Source organism: Dermacentor silvarum, chromosome 2 (genome assembly GCF_013339745.2).
Source record: "Dermacentor silvarum isolate Dsil-2018 chromosome 2, BIME_Dsil_1.4, whole genome shotgun sequence".
NCBI lineage: Eukaryota > Metazoa > Arthropoda > Arachnida > Ixodida > Ixodidae > Dermacentor > Dermacentor silvarum.
Genome location: NC_051155.1, coordinates 103977829 through 103998632, shown reverse-complemented (window position 1 = coordinate 103998632; position 20804 = coordinate 103977829). Strand labels below are relative to the sequence as shown.

Below are 20804 nucleotides of genomic sequence, written 5' to 3'. Positions count from 1 at the left end.
GGTCACAGTAGAAGCGCAACTGGGTAAGCACCGCGGTTCTAAGAAACATCTTGCCGCTGACTTGCAAATACTGGCTATGTGCCACTCGACTTGCACTGGTCTCCAATGAAGTTCTTAAATGCCATGTTAGGTCTCTGGGTATGTGCCAGCAAGTGTCTGGTGCTCTTCAATGGATGTCTTTGACGTCCAACTCTAGTCACTAGGTAGTGCGTATGTGCGGGTAACTCACGTCATAAGAGTTTGCTCAAGGACAGCAACGTAAACACTTCAGCAGGCTGCTCCACAATACACTGCGCATTTTCCGTTTTTCAATGAACTTCTCGCCAACTTGGGTCACTAAGCATGCACCGCGGAGTGTGCGGCCGGTGAGGGAACAATTCTCAGCGCTCGCAAGCACCATTGCGCCAAGCTTCTCGTCTCGCGGGCCATGCGCGGACATTTCGGCAGTGCCACTAGATGACACGCAGCGTGTCCAGAAAGGAGCATGCAAGATGAATATCTGTTTGCCGCTTGACGCGCTACTGAGCGTTCGCACGCACCAGCGCTCCCTGCAGTTCCAAGGCCATGTGCAGGCTTCGCGGCGGCGGCGTTGAATGGCGCCCTGTGTTGTTACGGAACCGCGAAACAGGAATATCGCTGCCCAGTACACGCCTCACAAATAATTCCTTTCGATGGTGGCAATACGTTGTGGTGCCATATTGATGGTCGTGCCCGACAATGCTTTAGTGAGCTGTGCCATGAACGCACTGGCTATGTGCCACTCTGCGATGAACCTCTCGCTACTTTGGGTCTTTGAGTATGTGCCACGGAGTGTGCTCCAAGTGAGGGAACAATGCTCAGCCCTCGCAAGCACCCGTTCGCCACGCTTCTCGTCTCGCAGGCCACGCGTGGAGCTTTCAGCAGTGTCAGTAATGACGCATTGTGTCCAGAATAAGCACGAGAGAAGAGCCGGGTTGCCGCATAACGCCATTCTCAGTGTACGCACTCATCACCGGCGCGCCATTCATTGCGGAGGCTATGTGCAGGCTTCGCGGCTGCGGCGCTCGATGGTGCCGAGCGTTCTTAAAGAAGCGCGGACGAACCGTCTCGCTGCAGTACACTCCGCAAACATAGCTCGTTTCAGTGATGACACTACGCTCTGTCGCTATGCTGATTCAATGCTAACGCAGTACCGTCGACACTCATCTAATGCCCCAGCAACTTTCAGAAGAATGATGGACTCTCTGCTTCAGGGCTATAAATGGTCCACCTGCCTATGTTATCTGGACGATGTCATCGTAGTTTCCCCTACGTTTGACAGCCACCTCAGTCGCTTGGCCACTATTCTTGAAGTCCTTAGGGAGGCTGGCCTGCAATTTAGGTCAAGGTTATTGGCCACCTTGTCAGTGCTGCCGCTATACACCCAGATCGTGATAAGACTCACGCAGTCAAGAATATTCCTGTACCCTGCTGAGCAAGAGATGTGCGCAGCTTCGTGGGCTTATGGTTCTATTTTCGTCTATTTGTCGAAAACTTTGCGGATATCGCCCGGTCACTGACAGACATTCTCAAGAAGGACACTTTTCGTGTGGGGCCGTAAACAAGCCGACGCCTTCTACGCCCTCATCCGCTTGTTGACAATGCCCCCGATATTACGATACTTTTATCCATCTGCACCCACTCAAATTCACACAAACGCCAGCAGCCATGCCATAGGTGCTGTCCTCGCCAACAGCAAAACGAAGACGCGCGCTTCATTGCCTACGCCAGTCGCTTCTTGTCCCCTTCAGAGCGCAATTTTAGGGGCGAAGCACATTAGGGCCGAGCCTTGTCCCTCCCTCGTCGCCCGTCGTCCGTAGCTCTGGTTTGCATGGATACCGCTAGGGGCGCTGCGGTGCACAAGGGCGTTCGTTCCCGACGCGCGCTCTCTTTAGCCGGAACCGCATGGCGCAATTTCAGGCGTGATTGACGTGCGGATGGTGGGATGCGTGCGCCATTTTGCCGCGTGCCCAGCAGGATCCATCACGAAATCGCGCCGCCGCCAGTGTTGCCAGGTTTGGCTATATACAGCTAAATTGGGCTACAGGAAAAAAATTTGGCGTCGACTTAGACGAGTTGGCTATGTGGCTATATTTGGGCTACTGAAAATCTGCGACTTGGCTTTGTTTTGGCTATAAGTGGCGCCCAATCCACTCTCCAGAGGTGGCTCCGATCGAGTAAAAGCAAGCTGGCTGAGCCGCCGGCCGCGTGGCTGTGCGTGTGTGCGTGTGCGAAATGACCCCGCCTCCCCTTCCCTCTCTGCGCCGTTGTCTGAGCCGGTGGCTTTGATCTTTGATGCACTTAAACTTACACCGCGCTTGACCGTTATGCACCCGACCCCGGGCATCGGGATGAACCTGGGGAGTAGTGGGTTTTTCACAGTACACTGTAGTAACATGGCTATGCTCAGGAAGGGGGAGCCATGACATAGGGTCGGGGCCGTCGGGCGATCGGCGCTAACATGAAAGAAGGGTAGCAGAGTGGATGACACGCTCCAGTCTGTTCATGGCCATGTCTTCTGGGTGAAGTATCGCACCGGGCACAGATTTCGACCTACTCCATGTTTCTCGCGCGAAACTTTACTGCCGTTTTCCTTCTCCTGCTAGATGAATTTTTGTTCGTGCTTACATTCGAGATTCGTTTCGATAGGTTGGACGTAAGATCGGATCCTCCTCAGAGAGGAGAATCCAAACATGGGGAAGTGGGCCAAGTATGCCAGAACGTATAAATAAGAATGGGAGCAAGACCCCGAGCCAAAGATGGATTCTGGTGCGTTAACTTCTAGATGGTTTACCCATAACGTCACGGATGCAGATACTCATTCTGCTAATATCGAAACATGTTTGCCACGATGACATCAGTGCACGACGTCCCATTAACTTCACCCAACGTGTTATCTTAGCTTGTGAGGTGTCGCGCTGCTGGCTCGAGGACGCGGGTTTGATTACCGGCCACGGCGGCCGCATTATAATCAAGGCGAAATGGAGAAACACCCGTGTACTTAGATTTAGGTGTACGTTAAAGAAGCCGAGGTGGCCAAAATTATTCCGGAGTCCCCCACTGCGTCATGCCTCCCAATCATATATATAGTTTTAGAATAGGGGCCCCAAACGTTCTGGGGCCCCAAAGAAATAGCGTCGAAGCCACTGCGCATGCGCAAGACGCAAACTATGTTTTGGTTTTGCGTCGGGCACGCTATTTCATTGATTTAGCGGGAGCCCCAAAATCTGCCCTAAAAGCTTTCGTCAACAAACATGGCGGCGCCAATCGAAGCGACGGCTCTAGCCTAGCACCAAACTGGGTTCGATTCGTAGTAACGTGCGAAGTTCGTAAGCATGGAGAAGTGATTGCGGTTATGGCTTTCTGAAAACTAACATGTGTAATGAAGACTGATTCATTAGACGCCGCTGATCCCGAATTCAATTGTCGATTTCATGGCTCGTAAGGCTAGCACGGAATGACTTGGTTGGGTGATGGTACGTAAAGTTGGTGACTCAAAACTGAGCGCAACAAGTTGATTGCTGCTAACGGAATAAGTTCTAAATTATAATTAAATCCTAAAACCCGAAAATCTAAATTACTTTTCTTATCATAAAATGGTTTATTTTATTTTATTATATATAACAGCTGCTCTTTGACGCCGTAGTGACGCTGCAAGCACAACACGCTGTCCACAAACGCAAAACGCCTATTATAAAGCTCTTCACTCATGCCCCAACGCAAACACCCGCAAAACAATTTGGGGCCCCCTATTCTAAAACTTTATTAGCACATCAACATGGTTTGTTTTTTGACAGTAACCGGTTTTCACAGCATGACCACTGTTATCAATTTGTTGTTTACTTTTGCTCTTAGTGCGCCGTCGCGGCTTTTACCATTTCGAGCGAGTTACGTTCGAAACGTGCTCGTCGCCGAAAACGCCTGCGCGCTTCTAACACTTGTGTGCCGTTTTGCGCAGCAATATTTTAAAGCTTCGCTTATACCAATTCAGACAGTGAGTGACATCTGTTGACTGTCACGTTATTTTAACGCATGTTCTTGCCCTGCTAGAGACCTAAGATGGCGGACAGGTTGATGTAAATGGATAGCATATAGAGCATGTACCAGCTAAGCCGGGCCAAGCTAATTGAAAAACGACAAAACAAGATAGGACGATGAGACAAAAACACGAGATATCATAGCACGAAAGACTTGCTTTTAGCTCATAGAAAAAGAAGCCGTGAGCATGTCGCCGTCGCAGATCGCTAAAAATACAAGTTCGTAGTTAATATTACTGTAAATAACTAAAAATAACAACTTAGTACTATCTGTCATCAAATAAAAGCACTGATTTCGCCCTCTGCAGCGATTCGCTAGAGCTTGAGAGCTTCTGGGGCCAACCAAAAAGTGTTCTGTGCAAGCATGATGTCGCTGTTGTTCATGTCAAGGGCGACCATCACGGCGGCACGAACATTTTGTTATGACGGGTTGTACAAAAAAAGGATTGCCGTAGTCGAATGTGAAAATGTGCACACGAATAAAACTGCAAATAAAAATGGCTATATTTGGCTACGAATTTTTTTACCCTTTTTTGTGTTTGGCTACATTTGGGCTACAACGTCTCTAGCTTTTGGCTACGCCGCCTCGTTGGACCTGGCTACACTGGCCGCCGCGCGCTTCTACTCGGAGTAGAAAAAAACGCCTCGCGCGGCGCGTCGCGTGCGCGTCGGCCAATCAGAGTTCAGAGTTCAGTCACGTGGAATTTTGGTTTTTTGGTTTCGCCACCAGACGGTTCTGCTCTTCGCGCATCTCGGCGAAACCTCTTTGGCGGAACTTATTTTTTTTTTTTTCGCTCGGCACAAGCAGAACTGACGGGCGCGTCGAAGTAAACACCTGCTACGCGTGTTTCCTTCGCGCATCGTGTTCACCCAAAATGGACAAAGCAACCTTCAACGAGGCCCTAAATAGTAGCAATCGCCTCCTCTGCTGGGTGGTAAGCGACCAACACTCGATTTTCTGCGTGAAGCTGTAAACAAGCAGCGGCCGATGAGCATGCGGAAGGTACATAGCCGCTGTTTCGCACACAATTTTGCTCTTTGAAATGAAGCTTAATAAATTAGCTTTGGAAAAATTGTCGCTCTCTAATTAAACGAAGGTTATTTTTATTGTAGTGTTGTGTAATTCCAAGGGCATATTATATATGCGGTAAAAGAGACAATTCATGTCTTTGGGAGTTAATTTGTCTGGCAATCCGGAAAACGCGGCGCGAGATCGCCACTCCATTTTTTCGTGCGGGTGCTCGCGCGTCGGCAGCAGTGCGAGCGTTCGCCGCGCGTCGCGTTTTTCGCTCGCGAAAGACGCGCCATGCGGTTCCAGCTTTTCGCTCTCGTTCACGACGCGCGCGCTCTTTCTCGTCCGTAGTTATGCTTTGCATGGAGTCCGCTAGGGGCACTGCGGTGCACAACAAGGGCGTTCGTTTCCGACACGCGCTTTCTTTCTCACTTCAGCCATGGATGATAACGGTCGCTTCTGATAACGGCGCGCCCGCTATGGATGAAAAGGCGGAGTCAAGGGCTCACAAAGCTGCTGCAGCACAGCGACGCAGACAACAAGCGGACCCGGAGTCTAGGGCGCGGGAAGCTGCAGCAAAATGGCAACGCCGGCAAGCGGACCCGGAGGCGTATTTCCAATTGCTACTAGATACAGCGCTCTACCGCTGGCGCCACGCTGCGCCGCTCGCGCGTACCATGTTTCTAGCCGCCGCCGTTGGAACGAAGGAGGCGTTGACGGAGAAAACGCTGGGCTGGTGGTGACTAGCCTGCTGTTGGGATCGGTGGTATTATAAACGCATCACTGTTTCGATGATCCAAATATAATCTCACTACCAGGGACGGAGCAGTCTGCCTGACTGGAGCAGTATTTTTTTATTTGGGGTGTTGCTACGCTGCGCTCCGCTACGCTGTGCTACGCTGCGCTCCGCAACACCCCAAGGACCGCCGCTTCGCGTCGGCGCCCGTCACCACGGCTTCCGCCGTGGCACCGGGGTTCAACCGACCGCGCTGGCAAACAGAGAGGAAAAAAAGGAAAAGTGTGATATTAAATAAAAAATTCTTGCCAGGGCGGGATTCGAACCCGCGTACGCATGATCCCGAAGCGAGCGCCGTAACCACTCAGCAATACAGCTACTTTTTTTTAACACGAAAGTGTTTTATGCCGGGGTCCACCAAGACTTCACTGACGTATTTCCGTCACGGAAATACGTCATAGAACATAATACAAAGAAAGAAACCAGAAGAAAAAGTTCCACAAACATGCAAAATTTGGAAATCGAACCCACGACCTCTCGGTCCGCGACGATAGATCGCCGAGCGTTTAACCCATTGCGCCACAAACGCTTTTTCTTTCTTTATTGCCTTTATTAAATTCACACAGAAATACAGTGTACAATCATATTATTGCGCCACAAACGCATTTGCAGAGAGCTACACAGGCGCGCCTTATATATCTAACACTCCTCCGTGTACCCGCGCTCTTGCTCGGGGCGGTGCCGCCGCCTACGAGCAGAAAAAGTGCTCGCAGTTTCACCTGAAAGGCGAAGCATCAATTGCGATAGCAAACTTGTAGAGAGCTATACGGAGTAATAATATTAGCTTTATCAGCTGTATAAACTTGGACATGCAGCAGCATGGGTAACACGCAGAACTGTTGCCGACGCCATCGGCGTTTTGCCTGCGTTCGCTCAAAATGCGTGCGGCGTTGGTGACTGTTGCCGGAGCCTGTGATATAAATAGGCACTTGGTGCCGCAGCTAAACGTCGCCTCCCCTCCCTCCCCCTCCCCCACGGCTTCTCGCGCGTCGGAAGAATGTGCGTTACGCTGCGCTCCGCTACGCTGTGCTACGCTGCGCTCCGCAACACCCCAAGGACCGCCGCTTCGCGTCGGCGCCCGTCACCACGGCTTCCGCCGTGGCACCGGGGTTCAACCGACCGCGCTGGCAAACAGAGAGGAAAAAAAGGAAAAGTGTGATATTAAATAAAAAATTCTTGCCAGGGCGGGATTCGAACCCGCGTACGCATGATCCCGAAGCGAGCGCCGTAACCACTCAGCCATACAGCTACTTTAATTTTCTTTATTTCCGGACATTCGGCAAACACAATACAAACGCTTCCAAGAGTTGTATTCATGCGAACCATATTATTGCGTTCGAGCGCCCTCGGCGAAAGAAACCACCTAGAAACGCGGTACGCGTGAGCGGCGCAGCGTGGTGCCAGCGGTCGAACGCTGTATCTACTAGCAGATGGAGTGTTGCGACCCAGAGCTGAGGGCTCGCGAAGTTCGCGCTTGGACCGAGCATCGGCGCCACCAAACTCAGGTAGAGAACGCTTCCGGCGCTCTGCCACCGCTTCCCGCGCTCTCGCCGCCTCTGGGTCCGCTTGCCGGCGTCGGGGGATTCATGGTTAACCGAATGATTCCCCGGTGCTTCGCCCACTTACCATCATTCACTTCGTGGATATGCGGTGATTTTTTATTGCGATAGCAATTATATGGACACTCAAAAGCAGATTTCTGCCGTCGCCGTCGCCGTCGCCGTGATTTTCCGTATGACGTCAATGGAGATGAAATCGTCGCCGCGCGCCGAACGCTGTATGTGCGAGTGAAAGGGCGCGAGGGACGCGCGCTTTCACGGGGAGTGAACGCACGGCGGAGAACAAACGCGCGTTCTGCGCTGTGCTCCCTTAAGGGCTGCAGAAGTAGGCGTCTCTTTCCTCCTCTACAATCACCATATATGTAGAGCAAACGTGCCTTCTTCCGACACGCGACAGGCTGTGGGGGAGGGAAGGGAGGCGACGTTTAGCTGCGGCACCAAGTGCTTATTTATATCAGAGGCTCCGGCAACAGTCACCAACGCCGCACGCATTTTAAGCGAACGCGGGCAAAACGCCGACGGCGTCGACAACAGTTCTGCGTGTTGCCGGTGTTTTGTATAATTTTTTTCCTCGAGCGAAATGCAATGTAGAAGGATTGGTTTATAGCTCCCTTAAAAAAGAGAGAAATAAATAAACGAAAAAAACGATAAGGGTTACTTTGTTGTCCGATGGTCTTCCGATTTTCTTCCCACTCTCAGCAACCGTCTTTCTTTTCTTTTTTCTCCAATTCTCCACCCGCTGTTAGCCTGCTATATCAGCGTATAGCCGCGGTTCACGCAGTTCACCGGAAGGGTCTGGTGCGTGTAAGCCAACTGACTTTTCGAACGGCCCATTGGAATTAAGAAAGAATAAATTTTTGGGTTTTACGTGCCGAAACCACGATTTGATTATGAGGCAGGCCGTAGCACAGGGCTACGGATTAATTTCGGTCGCCTGGGATTTTTTTACGTGCACCTAAATATAAGTACATGGCATTTCGTCCCCCCCCCCCTAGAAGTGCAGCCGCCGTAGCCGAAATTTGATCCCGCGACCTCATATTGAGCAGCGCAACGCCAAAACCACTAAGCAACCATGACAGGTGGCCCATTGGACTGCTTCGTCGCTTTTCCTTTTGTGCATTTATGTCACCAGCTATTCTAATGCGTGGTTACAAGTACGCTCACCAAAGGGACGCTGAAGAGTTTTAGAATTGTGAGATTTACGCTGGTTAAAAAAAATGTCGCAGTTTCGCCCGAAAGGCGAAACATCAATTGCGATAGCAAATTGGTAGAGAGCTATTCGGAGTACGGATAGTACTTTTATCGGCTGCATAAACTTGGACACATTCGCTTTCTAACTGAGTTGACAAGCGTGGTGTCATCGCGCACAAGCAAACATGAATAGATCACACTGAATGACCGCAGACAACGACTGTCAAAACGCTGGCAGCAAGTGCAGCTGATGCAGCGGGTGAAGAATCGTGCGGTCTATCGCTTCAACGGAAACTGAGCGGCGAATGCACAGCGCATACAAAGGTCAGAGCCGTGTGGAGATAAGAGACGGTGCGGGTGACCGCCACCACAGCCAGTGCAAGCGTATTTGTTGGCAGAGTAGAAGCTGCTTCCCCCCCCCTCCCTCTCGCGCTGCCTTCCCGCTTTTTTGCTTTCGCGTGGGAGATAGCGTTGCCAGTTCCCCTTGCGCGCGGTTGCAAGGGGAACTGACAAGCGGTTGCTCGGTCGCCGTCGCGGTCGCCATCGCTGTGAGGTTCCGTATAGACTCCAAGGGCGATAAAATCGTCGCCGCGAGCCGTATGCGCGAGTGAAAGCGCGCGGGGGACGCGCGCTATCGCGGAGAGCGAACGCACGGCGGAAAGCAAACGCGACCGTCGCGCGAAAGCATGGGGGTATGGGAGGGAGGGAAGCGGGGCGACGCTGTGCTACGGCACCAAATGCGTATCTTGCAACCGGGCGCAAGGGGAACTGGCAACGCAATCTCCCACCCGAAAGCAAGAAAGCGGGAAGGCAGCGCGAGAGGGAGGGGGGAGCAACTTCTACTCTGCCAACAACTACGCTTGCACTGGCTGTGGTGGCGGTCGCCCGCTCCGTCTCTTATCTCCACACGGCTCTGACCTTTGTATGCGCTGTGCATTCGCCGCTCAGTTTCCGTTGAAGCGATAGACCGCACGAACCTTCACCCGCTGCGGCGGCTGCGCTTGCTGCCAGCGTTTTGACAGTCGTTGTCTGCGGTCATTCAGTGTGATCTATTCATGTTTGCTTGTGCGCGATGACACCGCGCTTGTCAATTTAGCTAGAAAGCGAATGTGTCAAAGTTTATGCAGCCGATAAAACTACTATCCCTACTCCGAATAGCTCTCTGCTAATTTGCTATCGCAATTGATGCTTCGCCTTTCGGGCGAAACTGCGACATTTGTTTTTTTATATCACCGAGCGCGAGTGTCTCGCTCTGGTGTGAGCAGTGGCTAAATTTCGTCCTTACGTGTTTGGCCGCCCATTTTCTGAGATCACCAACCGCCATGCCCTGTGCTGGCTATCGTCACTGAAAGGCCCGACTGGCCTTCTTGGTTGCTGGGCACTGAGACTCCATGAATATCCTTTCGTTGCGATGTACAAGTTCAGCCGCTTACATCTGGGCGTCGACTGCTTGTCTCGTCACTCGGTCAATCCTTCTGACAACGACGAACAGGATGTCCACACTTCCCTTCTAGCCATTTCTAACTTTCGCGACATCATTACTGAGCAGAGAAAGTACGCCTCTCTACGGTCGATCATCGAGCCCTTGACTTCTGGCCAATCAGATCGCTCAATCAGAATGTTTGTGCTCCATGATGACATTCTTTACTGACGCGACATGAGCTCTGATGGACCCGTTATACTGATAGTTGTCCCTCGTTGCCTCCGTTCTATTGTTCTTGCTGAGCTCCACGACGCACCCACTGCTGGGCACCTTGGCACCTCACGCACTTACGACAGAGTGTGACGTCACTTCCTCTGGCCAGGCCTGTACCGCTCTACGTTGCGACTTGTGACGTCTGCCAGCGGCAAAAAAGGTCATGTGCGCAACCTGCTGGCCACCTTCTTCCAATCGATGTACCCAAGGAGCCTTTTTTCCATGTCGGCATGGACCTTCTTGGCCGCTTCCCCACATCAACAAAACGGAACAAATGGATAGCCGTTGTAACAGACAATGCGACGTGCTAGGCTATTACACGTGCCCTGCGCACCAGCTGTGCTACAGATGTAGCACTTTTTACTTCAGGACGTGATTCTTCAACATGGTGCGCCAAGGCAGCTGCTGAAAGATCGCGGCCGCTACTTCTTGTGCCAAGTTGTCGAAGACATACTTCGTTCCTGCTCCACCGAACGCAAGCTCGCAACCGTCTATCGCCCACAAACGAACGGACTGACTGAACGACTAAACCGCGCCCTTACAGAGATGTTTATGTACGTTTCAGCAGACCATCGGGATTGGGACAACACTTTGCCCTGCGTGACATTTGCGTACAATTTGCCTCGTCAGGATACCACTGGTTTCTCGCCTTTCTACCTCTTGTTTGGTCGCCATCCCACTCTGCCTTTTGATACCCTGCTACCTTCGGTGTCGCGACACACCACGGAAAACGCCCATGATCACACCGTTAGTTGGGCTCGTATGGCTCGCCAGATTGCCTATAATCGACTTACAGTGGCTCAGCCGTGACAAAAGGCTCGCTATGACAGTCACCACTAGAACATTGACCTCTCTCTCAGCAATCTCGCACTTCTGTGGACTCCAAGTCGCCACGTCGCCTGTCCGATAAACTGCTGTTACGCTATACTGGGCCGTACCAGGTATTGCGACGCTTAAGTGACATAAATTACGAAATCGCCCCTGTAGAAGACGCGCCATCGTCATCCCAGCTACTAACTGACGTCATCCTTGTGTCTCGTTTGAAACCATACTGTCCATCTAGTTCGCCATCATTCCAACAAGCGCCGGGACGGCGCTCCTGCTCCCGAGGGTTAAGTTACGGTGCATACGGACAGGTCTGTGTCCGCAAGAGAGAGACCAAGAGAAAGCGGTATACTGTCTACTGGAGCTGTAACCTTTGTACCAGAAGGGTTCGGGCGCGAGCTAGTTGATACGGATCATTCATTTTGCACAGCGCCAGAAAACACGGAAAAGGGAGAACACGGGACCAGTGCTGTTTGCCGCGCTGTTTACCTGAGCGTTTACCGCTAACTTTTCCCCATGTAAATAGTTGTATATACGTTTGTGCATCGGACTTCCTCTTCGTAACAATATTGTCACGTGGCAGTGGCGGTCAATAACACGGTATAGAAAACGCAGTAGCAAATAAGTATACGTGTCAATATATGACAACGCGATAGTAAACACGGTTTCGTACAGCACATGACTAGGGAAACATGGCGGCAAGTCACGGCGACACTCTTCCGTGTGCGTTTATAGTGTTTGAACAATGTGTTTTTAAGAAGAACCTGTGCGACCTTCTTGATAGTGTAGTTGTATTTGGGCAGATTATTTTGTAAAAGGCGTCAGTCTTCAGGCCAGCGCATGTCACTGGCTTTTAAATGCGTAAGCATTTCTATGCCCCACACAACGAGGAAACACGTCCGTCCATACGTCACGTAAAACGAAAAGCGCGGCCTTAGCAAAGAGCGAATTGACCTTTGTGCTGCCTCTCCCGTCAACGCGAACTAAGCGCGCACAAAGCCATCAGCACGCGGCGCAGTTTGTGGTCATTGCAGATCGCTTTCAAGATAGGGCCAACTCGGCAGCTCTATACGCAGCCCGCGGAGTCATGTTGATCTAAGCGGCGAGAACACAGTGCACACAAAGCCATAAACACTCGGCGCACTCTTTCCCCATCGCGGAACGCTTTTAAGGTAGGGCACGTGCGGCCGCACATACCAATCGGCCGCCGGAGTACGGTTGATCTATGCGGCGAGAACAACGAATCCCGGCCACGGCGGCTGCATTTCGATGGGGGCGAAATGCAAAGACAACCGTGTGCTTAGATTTAGGTGCACGTTAAAGAACCCAAGGTGGTCCCAGTTTCCGGAGTCCCCCACTACGGCGTGCCTCATAATCAGATCGTGGTTTTGGCACGTTAAACCCCATAATTTAATTTAAAACAGTGCACACGAAAATGAGGCGCACGCGGCTGCTGTCCGCAGCAATGTCGCCGCAGCGCTGTCATTTACACTGGTCGAATCAAATTTCAAAACATTGTTAATGAGACCGGGCTGCGTGGAGAGGAGCAAGTGCAGACGAGACAACTGGCTGAGGATCGAGTTTCGGCGTGAAATGTTTATTCATCAGTTCTCATCGAGGGGCGCCGCGCTTACCGGCCCTGACTCTACCAAGTGTAGTAATTATTTCACATATTTATGTTTCGAGTGCAAGGAAATGTTTATTTTTGATTCCCGGACGTTGGTATGCGTTATGCAGCACGGTTTCATCAGCCCGCGTAGTATGTGGTATTTGCGCGATGTGCTTGAGAGCTTGCATCAGTGCAAATCAGTGGTGCGTATGTCTATATAGTGTTGCGCATGTGCCTATGAATAAAACACTAGTGTGTAAGTGCGAATCAGACCGACATAATATAGCGCATTTATGACGTGCTTGCACTGAAAGTACATGGTCGCAAACACGTTGTTTCGTCGAACGGTAGACATTCTTATTAAGAAGCCTCGCATTTATAGCTTTGAAATATTGATCAGAAAAATGCCTCTTGACGAACTTTCAGTTACACCTCACGACAGTATAGAATGTTAAATGAGTTCATTTTAAGCCTATTCATGCTAAAACCGCAATCAATGGTGCCATAGAGATGTTAATAATTATTCTACGGTATATAGTCAAAAGCTAAGGCAAAGGGCCATCTTGGATTTGCACCGCATAAACGGTGCAAGGGGGATGGTGAAGGTATGCCTTGGTACTGTTTGAAAATTTGAGATGCTATCCAAGTGATTTTGGTAAAGTAAAATTTTTTCTGAAACTAAGTGTATTAAGACACGACTGATTTAACTTTCACTCACTAGTTGGCTGTATATCTTTCAGATGTTGTACAAGCAAATATTTACGTGCGTCTCATTAAAGCGTCCATAACAAAACAAAATAGGTTGTTGCATTCTAAGCGAGTTGTACTTGGAAAACAAATTTTATTTGATTTGTTCAGCTGTTTCAAGATATACAGCACGTTCCCAAAGGGAACAATGACACAAAGTGTATATATAGGTGGTACTTCTTTTTCTTATGAAAGTTGCAGATACCAGTTCGCATCGCTTGGGGTAAACACTTGAACAATGAATATGCCGGGGAACTTTGCACACTTGGCACATAATTCTGGTGTTCTTCGTGACATGCCGAAAGCGGCTTTCTTTGCCTAATCGCACCACATGTTGAGCACTGCCTCCCCTTCAGAGGAGCGAGAGGGCTCCGATCGGGCCTGGTCGTCGCTCTCGAGAAATCACCTGCTTAGTCAATAGGCCTTGTGCGACTGGTCTTGTAAATTGTAACTGGTTATGTTTTGGCTCACTCCCAAGTTCTATGTATAGTCTCGAAGCAGCGACACGCAGTGTTACCAGCACATTGCTCAGCAAAGGCCAGTACCAGTTCTTGTTGTGAATGCATGGGCGATAGTCGCTGATAAATCATTCAAGAAGGTAAACGTCTTTCATAAGCCTGTTGTCTTCTAGATTTAGAGTCCGCATTGTATGTTCACCCTATTTATCTCCTTCTGGCTGTAGCGGCGGGCAGTTGCTGCCGGGTGAATGGCGCCGTAGTTTGTGGCAACGCAAACACACTTATTGTCGTTCCACTTAACAGCGAGGATTTCACTTTGACCCACGTAGTCAGGCTCCTCTGTTTCGTTTGGAAAGTTCTTTTGAATCTTCCATGAGGCACCTTTTCATTCGGTTCTCTCGTGTGGTTCCGGTTGCTCGAAACCCTCGCACTTTCAGCTCTTGTTGCAGAGAGTGAGATATAAAGAACTTGTTCATGAAAATGATGTGGTTCGTTCGGACTTCTACACATTTAGGCGCATTCATTACAACGCGCGTTCCCAGTGGCTCTTTTACGCTCTTCTGAACAGCTTTCCCGCTGTGAACGTCAGTGTGAAAGGGGTCACCTGTTGACGATAAGAGAAACCACAGCTTGTAGCCAAAGCGTATCGGTTTGGCTTTTATAAACATTTTGCAGCTGTGCCCACCAAAAATCAGGGACCATTTGCTCATCAACACTGAGATTAGTTGAGAATATTCCAAGCAGCTGGAATGAAGCATTTACTAGCCGCAAGAAGGGCCAAACCTTCAATTTTTCGAGGTTTCTACTATCAGCGGCATGAATGTATTTCTTGATTTCACGAAATTTCGCGCAACTCATTGTACCCGATAGAAGTGGTACATTGAGATCATAAGCTTTTGGCCAGTAAAGGTCTGTACGAGGAAGCTTGTGGCAGCCACTGAAGAATGAAATAGCTACAAATTGACAAACCTCTTCTTCAGTCACTGCGAAGCTATGATCATTCTGCTGTTGCGCATAGCGGTTCGATTGTTCAATTATCGTATTAATAATTTCCTTTTTGAACACGCGAGTGAAGAGCTGAAACTGGTTTTCGTCCACTAGTTCGCCATGAGTCACCCGCAAGGGCTTCCCCTCCGCGCTGCCCATTCAACTCTTGTACAGGTGTTGAGCTCCTATTAGTAGTAAGCATACTACTAAGTACGCTTGCACTTGGGAATTACTTTGGCTCACTTTTTGGCCTTTCAATGAATTATTTCATCGTCATCATGTTCTATTTCCTCTATATCTGAAGTGTGCACCTCTATTTCACCTGTAACTTCATTTGGCAGTACATTCACTAGCGCAATGTCGGCGTCACCTTCTTCTTCGTCTGTGAGTACATCATCCGTGTTCAGCCGCGGCAAAAGTACAACATCGACTTTTCCCGAAGAATCATCGTTGAGTGCCATCTCCACAGCTTCCTCAAGCGTCAAGAACTTGTGGCCAGGCAAATGCGAAAACACCCGTGTACTTAGATTTAGGTGCACGTTAAAGAACCCCAGGTGGTCCAAATTTCCGGAGTCCCCCACTACGGCCTGCCTCATAATCAGATCGTTGTTTTGGCACGTAAAACCCCAGAATTCAATTCAACTTGTGGCCAGGCATCTATTGGGCAAAAATGCTCATTCATAAGTCAATTTAAAACACAGCATCAGCGGAATGCACGCTACCGTTTTGCGCAATTGTTCCCATTTGGGAACATTCTTGTTAAAGCGCTGGTTTTTACGCCATAACGTCGCATAATTAAACTTACACATAATGTCGTAGTCTCGGACACCTTAGAGAAAACAACCGCACTAAAAGTTTGCAAAGCAGTTACGGGCAACTTACCTTGAAGCTTTCGTTTTCGCTCCTTGCAGACGGGATGGTGTGGTGGCAAAACTGCCATGAAGTTGTAACCGCATGAACGAAGTGCGATACTACTATCGGGTGATTTGTTGCTATGGTACAAAACTTTAGACCTTTCTAAACGTGTTAAATTTCCATTTTCGTATATTTCAAAAATATATACGCTTCTGTCATGTCCTAAAATTAAGCTGCGATTTGTTCCCAAATGGGCGCGAAATCGCCATATGACTGCTTTAAGTTCCACTCACTAGTTGTCCATATATCTTTCAGATGTTGTACAAGGTAAAATTTAGGTGCGTCTCACATCTTAGGAAAGCATTTAATGTATGATTCCACAATACCTGGTGGAAGCGTTCAAATAAATGATTTCAAGTTTCAGCACTATGCGGCTTCTGCTGCGTGCAGTTTACTGGACCAGCTGGTCCTGCGACCTATTGCTGCGGAAACCACTTAACTGACCTGCGGCAGCGGCCATCTGAGATCCACGCGAGTTTTTGCCGGCAGTTTGATTCTCGCTGGATGTGAACTTTCACCTTGGGACTTACCCGGGCATGGCTCACTACCAATGATGGTGGTATGTGGTTCAAGGATGGAAATTTACTAGGAACAATGATGAACGTTCCAGCTGGTAGTTGCTCCTATTTCCACTTGGAATGTCTACTGGTTCAAGCTGGGAATGAAGTCCTTTACATCTGGGAAATACGCGGTTTATAGCTCGAAATAAATATATCCCAACAGTGAAATAAAGGAGTTTCACTTGCCATGTGGTGTCTGTTCAATAAACCATATTAAGTGGTTGTACTTAAACAAATTTTCACCTGGGCCGGCTATCTGCCCTACCCATTGCATGGTTTGTCTAGCTCCACTTTCCCTCTTAATGTCAACTAAAATGCGGGCTCTATAGTTTGCTCTTTTATCCACACCGCTGTCCTGTGTCTTAAAGTTATGCTTATCATTTTTGATGGGTTAACATGAGGAGTGTCAAAGTGGAAAAAAGTGTATGTGTGTGAAGTATGTGTGTGAAGGCATAATAGCATATATATATATATATATATATATATATATATATTGATGACACACTCTTGACCCGCCGGGGTGGCTCAGTCAGCTAAGGCGTTGTGCTGCTGAGCACGAGATCGCGGGATCGAATCCCGGCCTCGGCGGCCGCATTTCGATGGAGGCGAAATGCAAAAACGCCCGTGTGCTTACGTTGTAGTGCACGTTAAAGAACCCCAGGTGGTCAAAATTAATCCGGAGCCCTCAACTACGGCGTGCCTCATAATCAGAACTGGTTTTGGCACGTAAAACTGCAGAAAGAAGAAAGAAGAAGAAGACACACTCTTGATGAAGGCCGGACCCCGGCCGCAACGTCAGTAAAGTCCTGTTATGTTTTCCTACGTGCTTCTATTTTGTAGCGTTAGCTACACTGGCCTAGCCAAGCCCGTTTCGCGCGGCACATCAAGAGCCGTGCTGCGCATGCGCAAGGATCAGTGATGTCACACGGCTTGCGCACCGGATCCACCGGAGCCGGCAACTCTCGCGCACTCCGCCGCCGCCGCGCGACTCACCGCCGCCGGTCTGCGCATTCCAGAGGAGTGACGTCGTAGCCGTGGTAGACGCACTGGCGCCGGCGCGCGCTCGCTGTGCAGTCGCCGTCTGACACTGCGCTGGAGCCGCTGCGCTTCTGACTGGCGTTTGCCAGTGTGGTATAGCCATGGAGAAGGAGAGCGCAAATGCTGCTCAACAGCGCAGAGGAACGGAGAAGCTTGACTCATCGGATCCCGAAGTAGTTGCCTGGCAATTAGCGGTTGAGCGTAGGAGACAACCAGGAAAGCTAAGAATAAGCAGCTGAACCTTTGCTAACGCTACGTATATCCTGGCATAGCCGAGCTAAGCCACTGCAACTTTTTTAACACGAAAGTGTTTTATGCCGGGGTCCACCAAGACTTCACTGACGTATTTCCGTCACGGAAATACGTCACAGAACATAATACAAAGAAAGAAACCAGAAGAAAAAGTTCCACAAACATGCAAAATTTGGAAATCGAACCCACGACCTCTCGGTCCGCGACGATAAATCGCCGAGCGTTTAACCCATTGCGCCACAAACGCATTTGCAGAGAGCTACACAGACGCGCCTTATATATCTAACACTCCTCCGTGTACCCGCGCTCTTGCTCGGGGTGGTGCCGCCGCCTACGAGCAGAAAAGAGAAGTACTGCATTATGACACTAACGCGCACCGACAGTGAACGCTTCGGTGGTCTCAGCACTACGACGCCTCGATGCCAGCATTCGAAGGGACGCTGGCATCAAGAAGCACTACCAACGCCACTTAGGTGGCGTTCACCGTACTCAGCACAGCGGAGTGTGGCCTCCGCAATTCGCTCTGAAAATGTTTCTGAAGTTGATCGCGGAGGCTGCAATTACGACGCGCTGTACGCGCTGATTTGACTCGGTGACGATTCAGTTACGTGCTTCGTCTTTCGCGTTGTGCTAGCGTGTGCAGCGTAGTGCAGCTTCCATATGCACGACGGTTGCTCATGGTCATCGACGTTGGTAGTCGTGATGGAGGAGACGTGCCACCAGGCGTCAGCGTGGGTGCATCAACGCCTAAGGGCGCTTTAGCCACAAAACACCAATAGACATTATATATCAATGTGCAATAAACATTACACTACTTCTGTGAAGACACGTTTCACTTTCGTGTTCTATACCGATTCCTATATAAGAGGGATCAACCACATTTTTTGGACTACTTCTGTGCCGGCTCCTGTTATTCATTATTTCACTGATATATATATATATATATATATATATACTTAGTGACGTCACCATGCCTTCATATATAAAAGAGAGACTCATCTATCAACTCTTAAGTTCATTCTAAGACTGCCATGGGTAGACCACGGAAATGAGACCACGGACACCAGAAGAACAGCGTGAACACAATGCTCGACCATGTGTGGTGTTCGATACAGCAACCTGTTGCAAGCACGCATGCACAAGGTCATTCTTTTTCAGGTTCTCAAGCAAAGCGTCTTTTTATTTCGGTATTTTAGGCAAAACCGCAGACGGTGTTCAATGTCTCCTGTCTGTTTGCATACAGTACAATTCAGAGAATCGATACGCTCAATCTTAGATATCCATTCTAGAGTATTAGCAGATCTTGACTTGGGGGCAAAGTGTTCGCACGTCACAACACGATCCTCCTCTCCAGCGTGCCCATCGAGCGAGTTTTCAGTGTCACTTCCTGGTGTCTTAACAAGAAAACGAGGGAAGATTACAGAAGAAAATTTCGAAAAGTGATTCCTAGTGAAAATAACGTGTGAAGGGCGCTATAGGACGCTGTGACAGAACCAGTCCAGGTCGTTCTATTTGCTGTATTTTTGCAATGTTCATAAATGTAGGGTGGAAAGCAACATTAAAGTATTAAATTCAGTTACTCTGTTGCTTTCCTGGGGCTGTAATTGGTAACCGAAATCAATATTATTTTGGGTAGAGGCAATTGCAATTGCAATCGGTAACTTTTTTTCTGTCACATGTATATGTCTGCTTCTAACGCAGGATCGAGGGCTGGTACAACCCGGCGAGTCCCGTTTCCGCAAATGTGCTCTGGAACCTGATTACTACGGCGCTACTGCGCGCCAAATTGCAGTCTCCCAAGGCCCGTGTCACCACTAGTGCGTCCTTTTACACCACCGACGCACCGGAGCCGGGTTCCAAAGACGTTATGGTAGCGGTGGCAGTAGCCGTACTTTTCTGGGCCTTCGTGCCTCAAGCCATCCTTGGTCTAACCGTGTCAACGATGGCCATCTTCCCCGTCGCCGAGAAGAGCAGTGGCGCGCTTGAACTCCAGCTCATGACGGGCGTCTCGGGCACGCTGTATGTGGCCTCGCACTTCGTGTTCGACCTACTCGTGCAATACCTGCCGCCATTCGGTGCATCTTTCACCGTGTACTTATTCTGGTTCGAGAAAGAGCTACATTACACCGGTATCGGTGAGTGGATAAATTACTTGGTTAACGTGAGCTCCCCTATGCCGCGCAATGGCAATTTCATGACAGATACGATGCAGGCGACGTACACGGGTGCGTTATGGTGTGAGTTTACACGTCCTGTCGATCTGGCTGCTCACGCTGCCCTCGTTCAGAGGGTGCAGCACTTATCGTCTTTCATTGGACAATGCAGCGTGCTACGCCTACACTACGCTCTTCGTTATGACTTCGTGCAGGAGCACTTCAGCACGAGTTTATACTCGTGATGGTCTCGCTACTTTGGAAGAAGAGGCGTCGTGCAAGCTTTCTGTAGAGGACGACCAGGTGCTGCTCTAACGGTTTAGTAGTACGCGCAAGTTAATGTCTCGCGTCTTAGTGGCAACTGTTAGCCGAACATACAAGGAGGCGAGTTACATATTCGATTCCCAGATAGTTGGTAAGGCCCATTGATGGTTGAATGATTGTGATGGGTAAAATTCCTTTTTTAAGGCGAAAGCTTTAAATTCCTTATCAGACGGTGACCTTGAAAACGCGGAGTGCGGTACAGAAAGTCGTGTCACGGCCGCTGGATAAAAAAAAAGGCGCTCCTTTTTGTTTTTATCCAGCGGCCGTGGTCGTGTGATCTCGCCTCGCACAGAGACGCGCTCGTGCCACTGCTCGCACGTTCGTCGTCGTCGTCTTCCACAGCTCGCTCCGATGCCGCTCATCATGTAAAACAATAAAGGCAAACTTAATTAAGATAGAGTTAATTCAGGCACTCGAACACGCGACCTCCGGTGGGAGTCGAACCCTCGAGTTTATGTGGGAGTCGGACCAGAACCTTTGGTGTTAAGGCCAAGTTAATTAAAGCAGATGTAATTATTATGCAGGTAACGCACTCCAACCCGCGAACTTTGCTGTTAAGTAGGTCGACTTTGATAAAGGCACCGTTAAGTTAGCTTCAATTAAGGCACTCAAACCCACGACCTTTGG

At 49.6% G+C, this 20804-nt stretch overlaps 1 protein-coding gene across 1 annotated transcript in view; it reads left to right on the top strand.

Moving 5' to 3' along the window:
* LOC119440268 (phospholipid-transporting ATPase ABCA3) overlaps positions 1–20804 on the top strand; it is a 144291-nt gene that overhangs the window by 44627 nt on the left and 78860 nt on the right. Inside the window, exon 3 of the mRNA XM_049662841.1 lies at positions 19402–19835. Within this exon, the coding sequence (XP_049518798.1) occupies positions 19402–19835 (434 nt within the window). The remainder of the gene's footprint in view (positions 1–19401; positions 19836–20804) is intronic.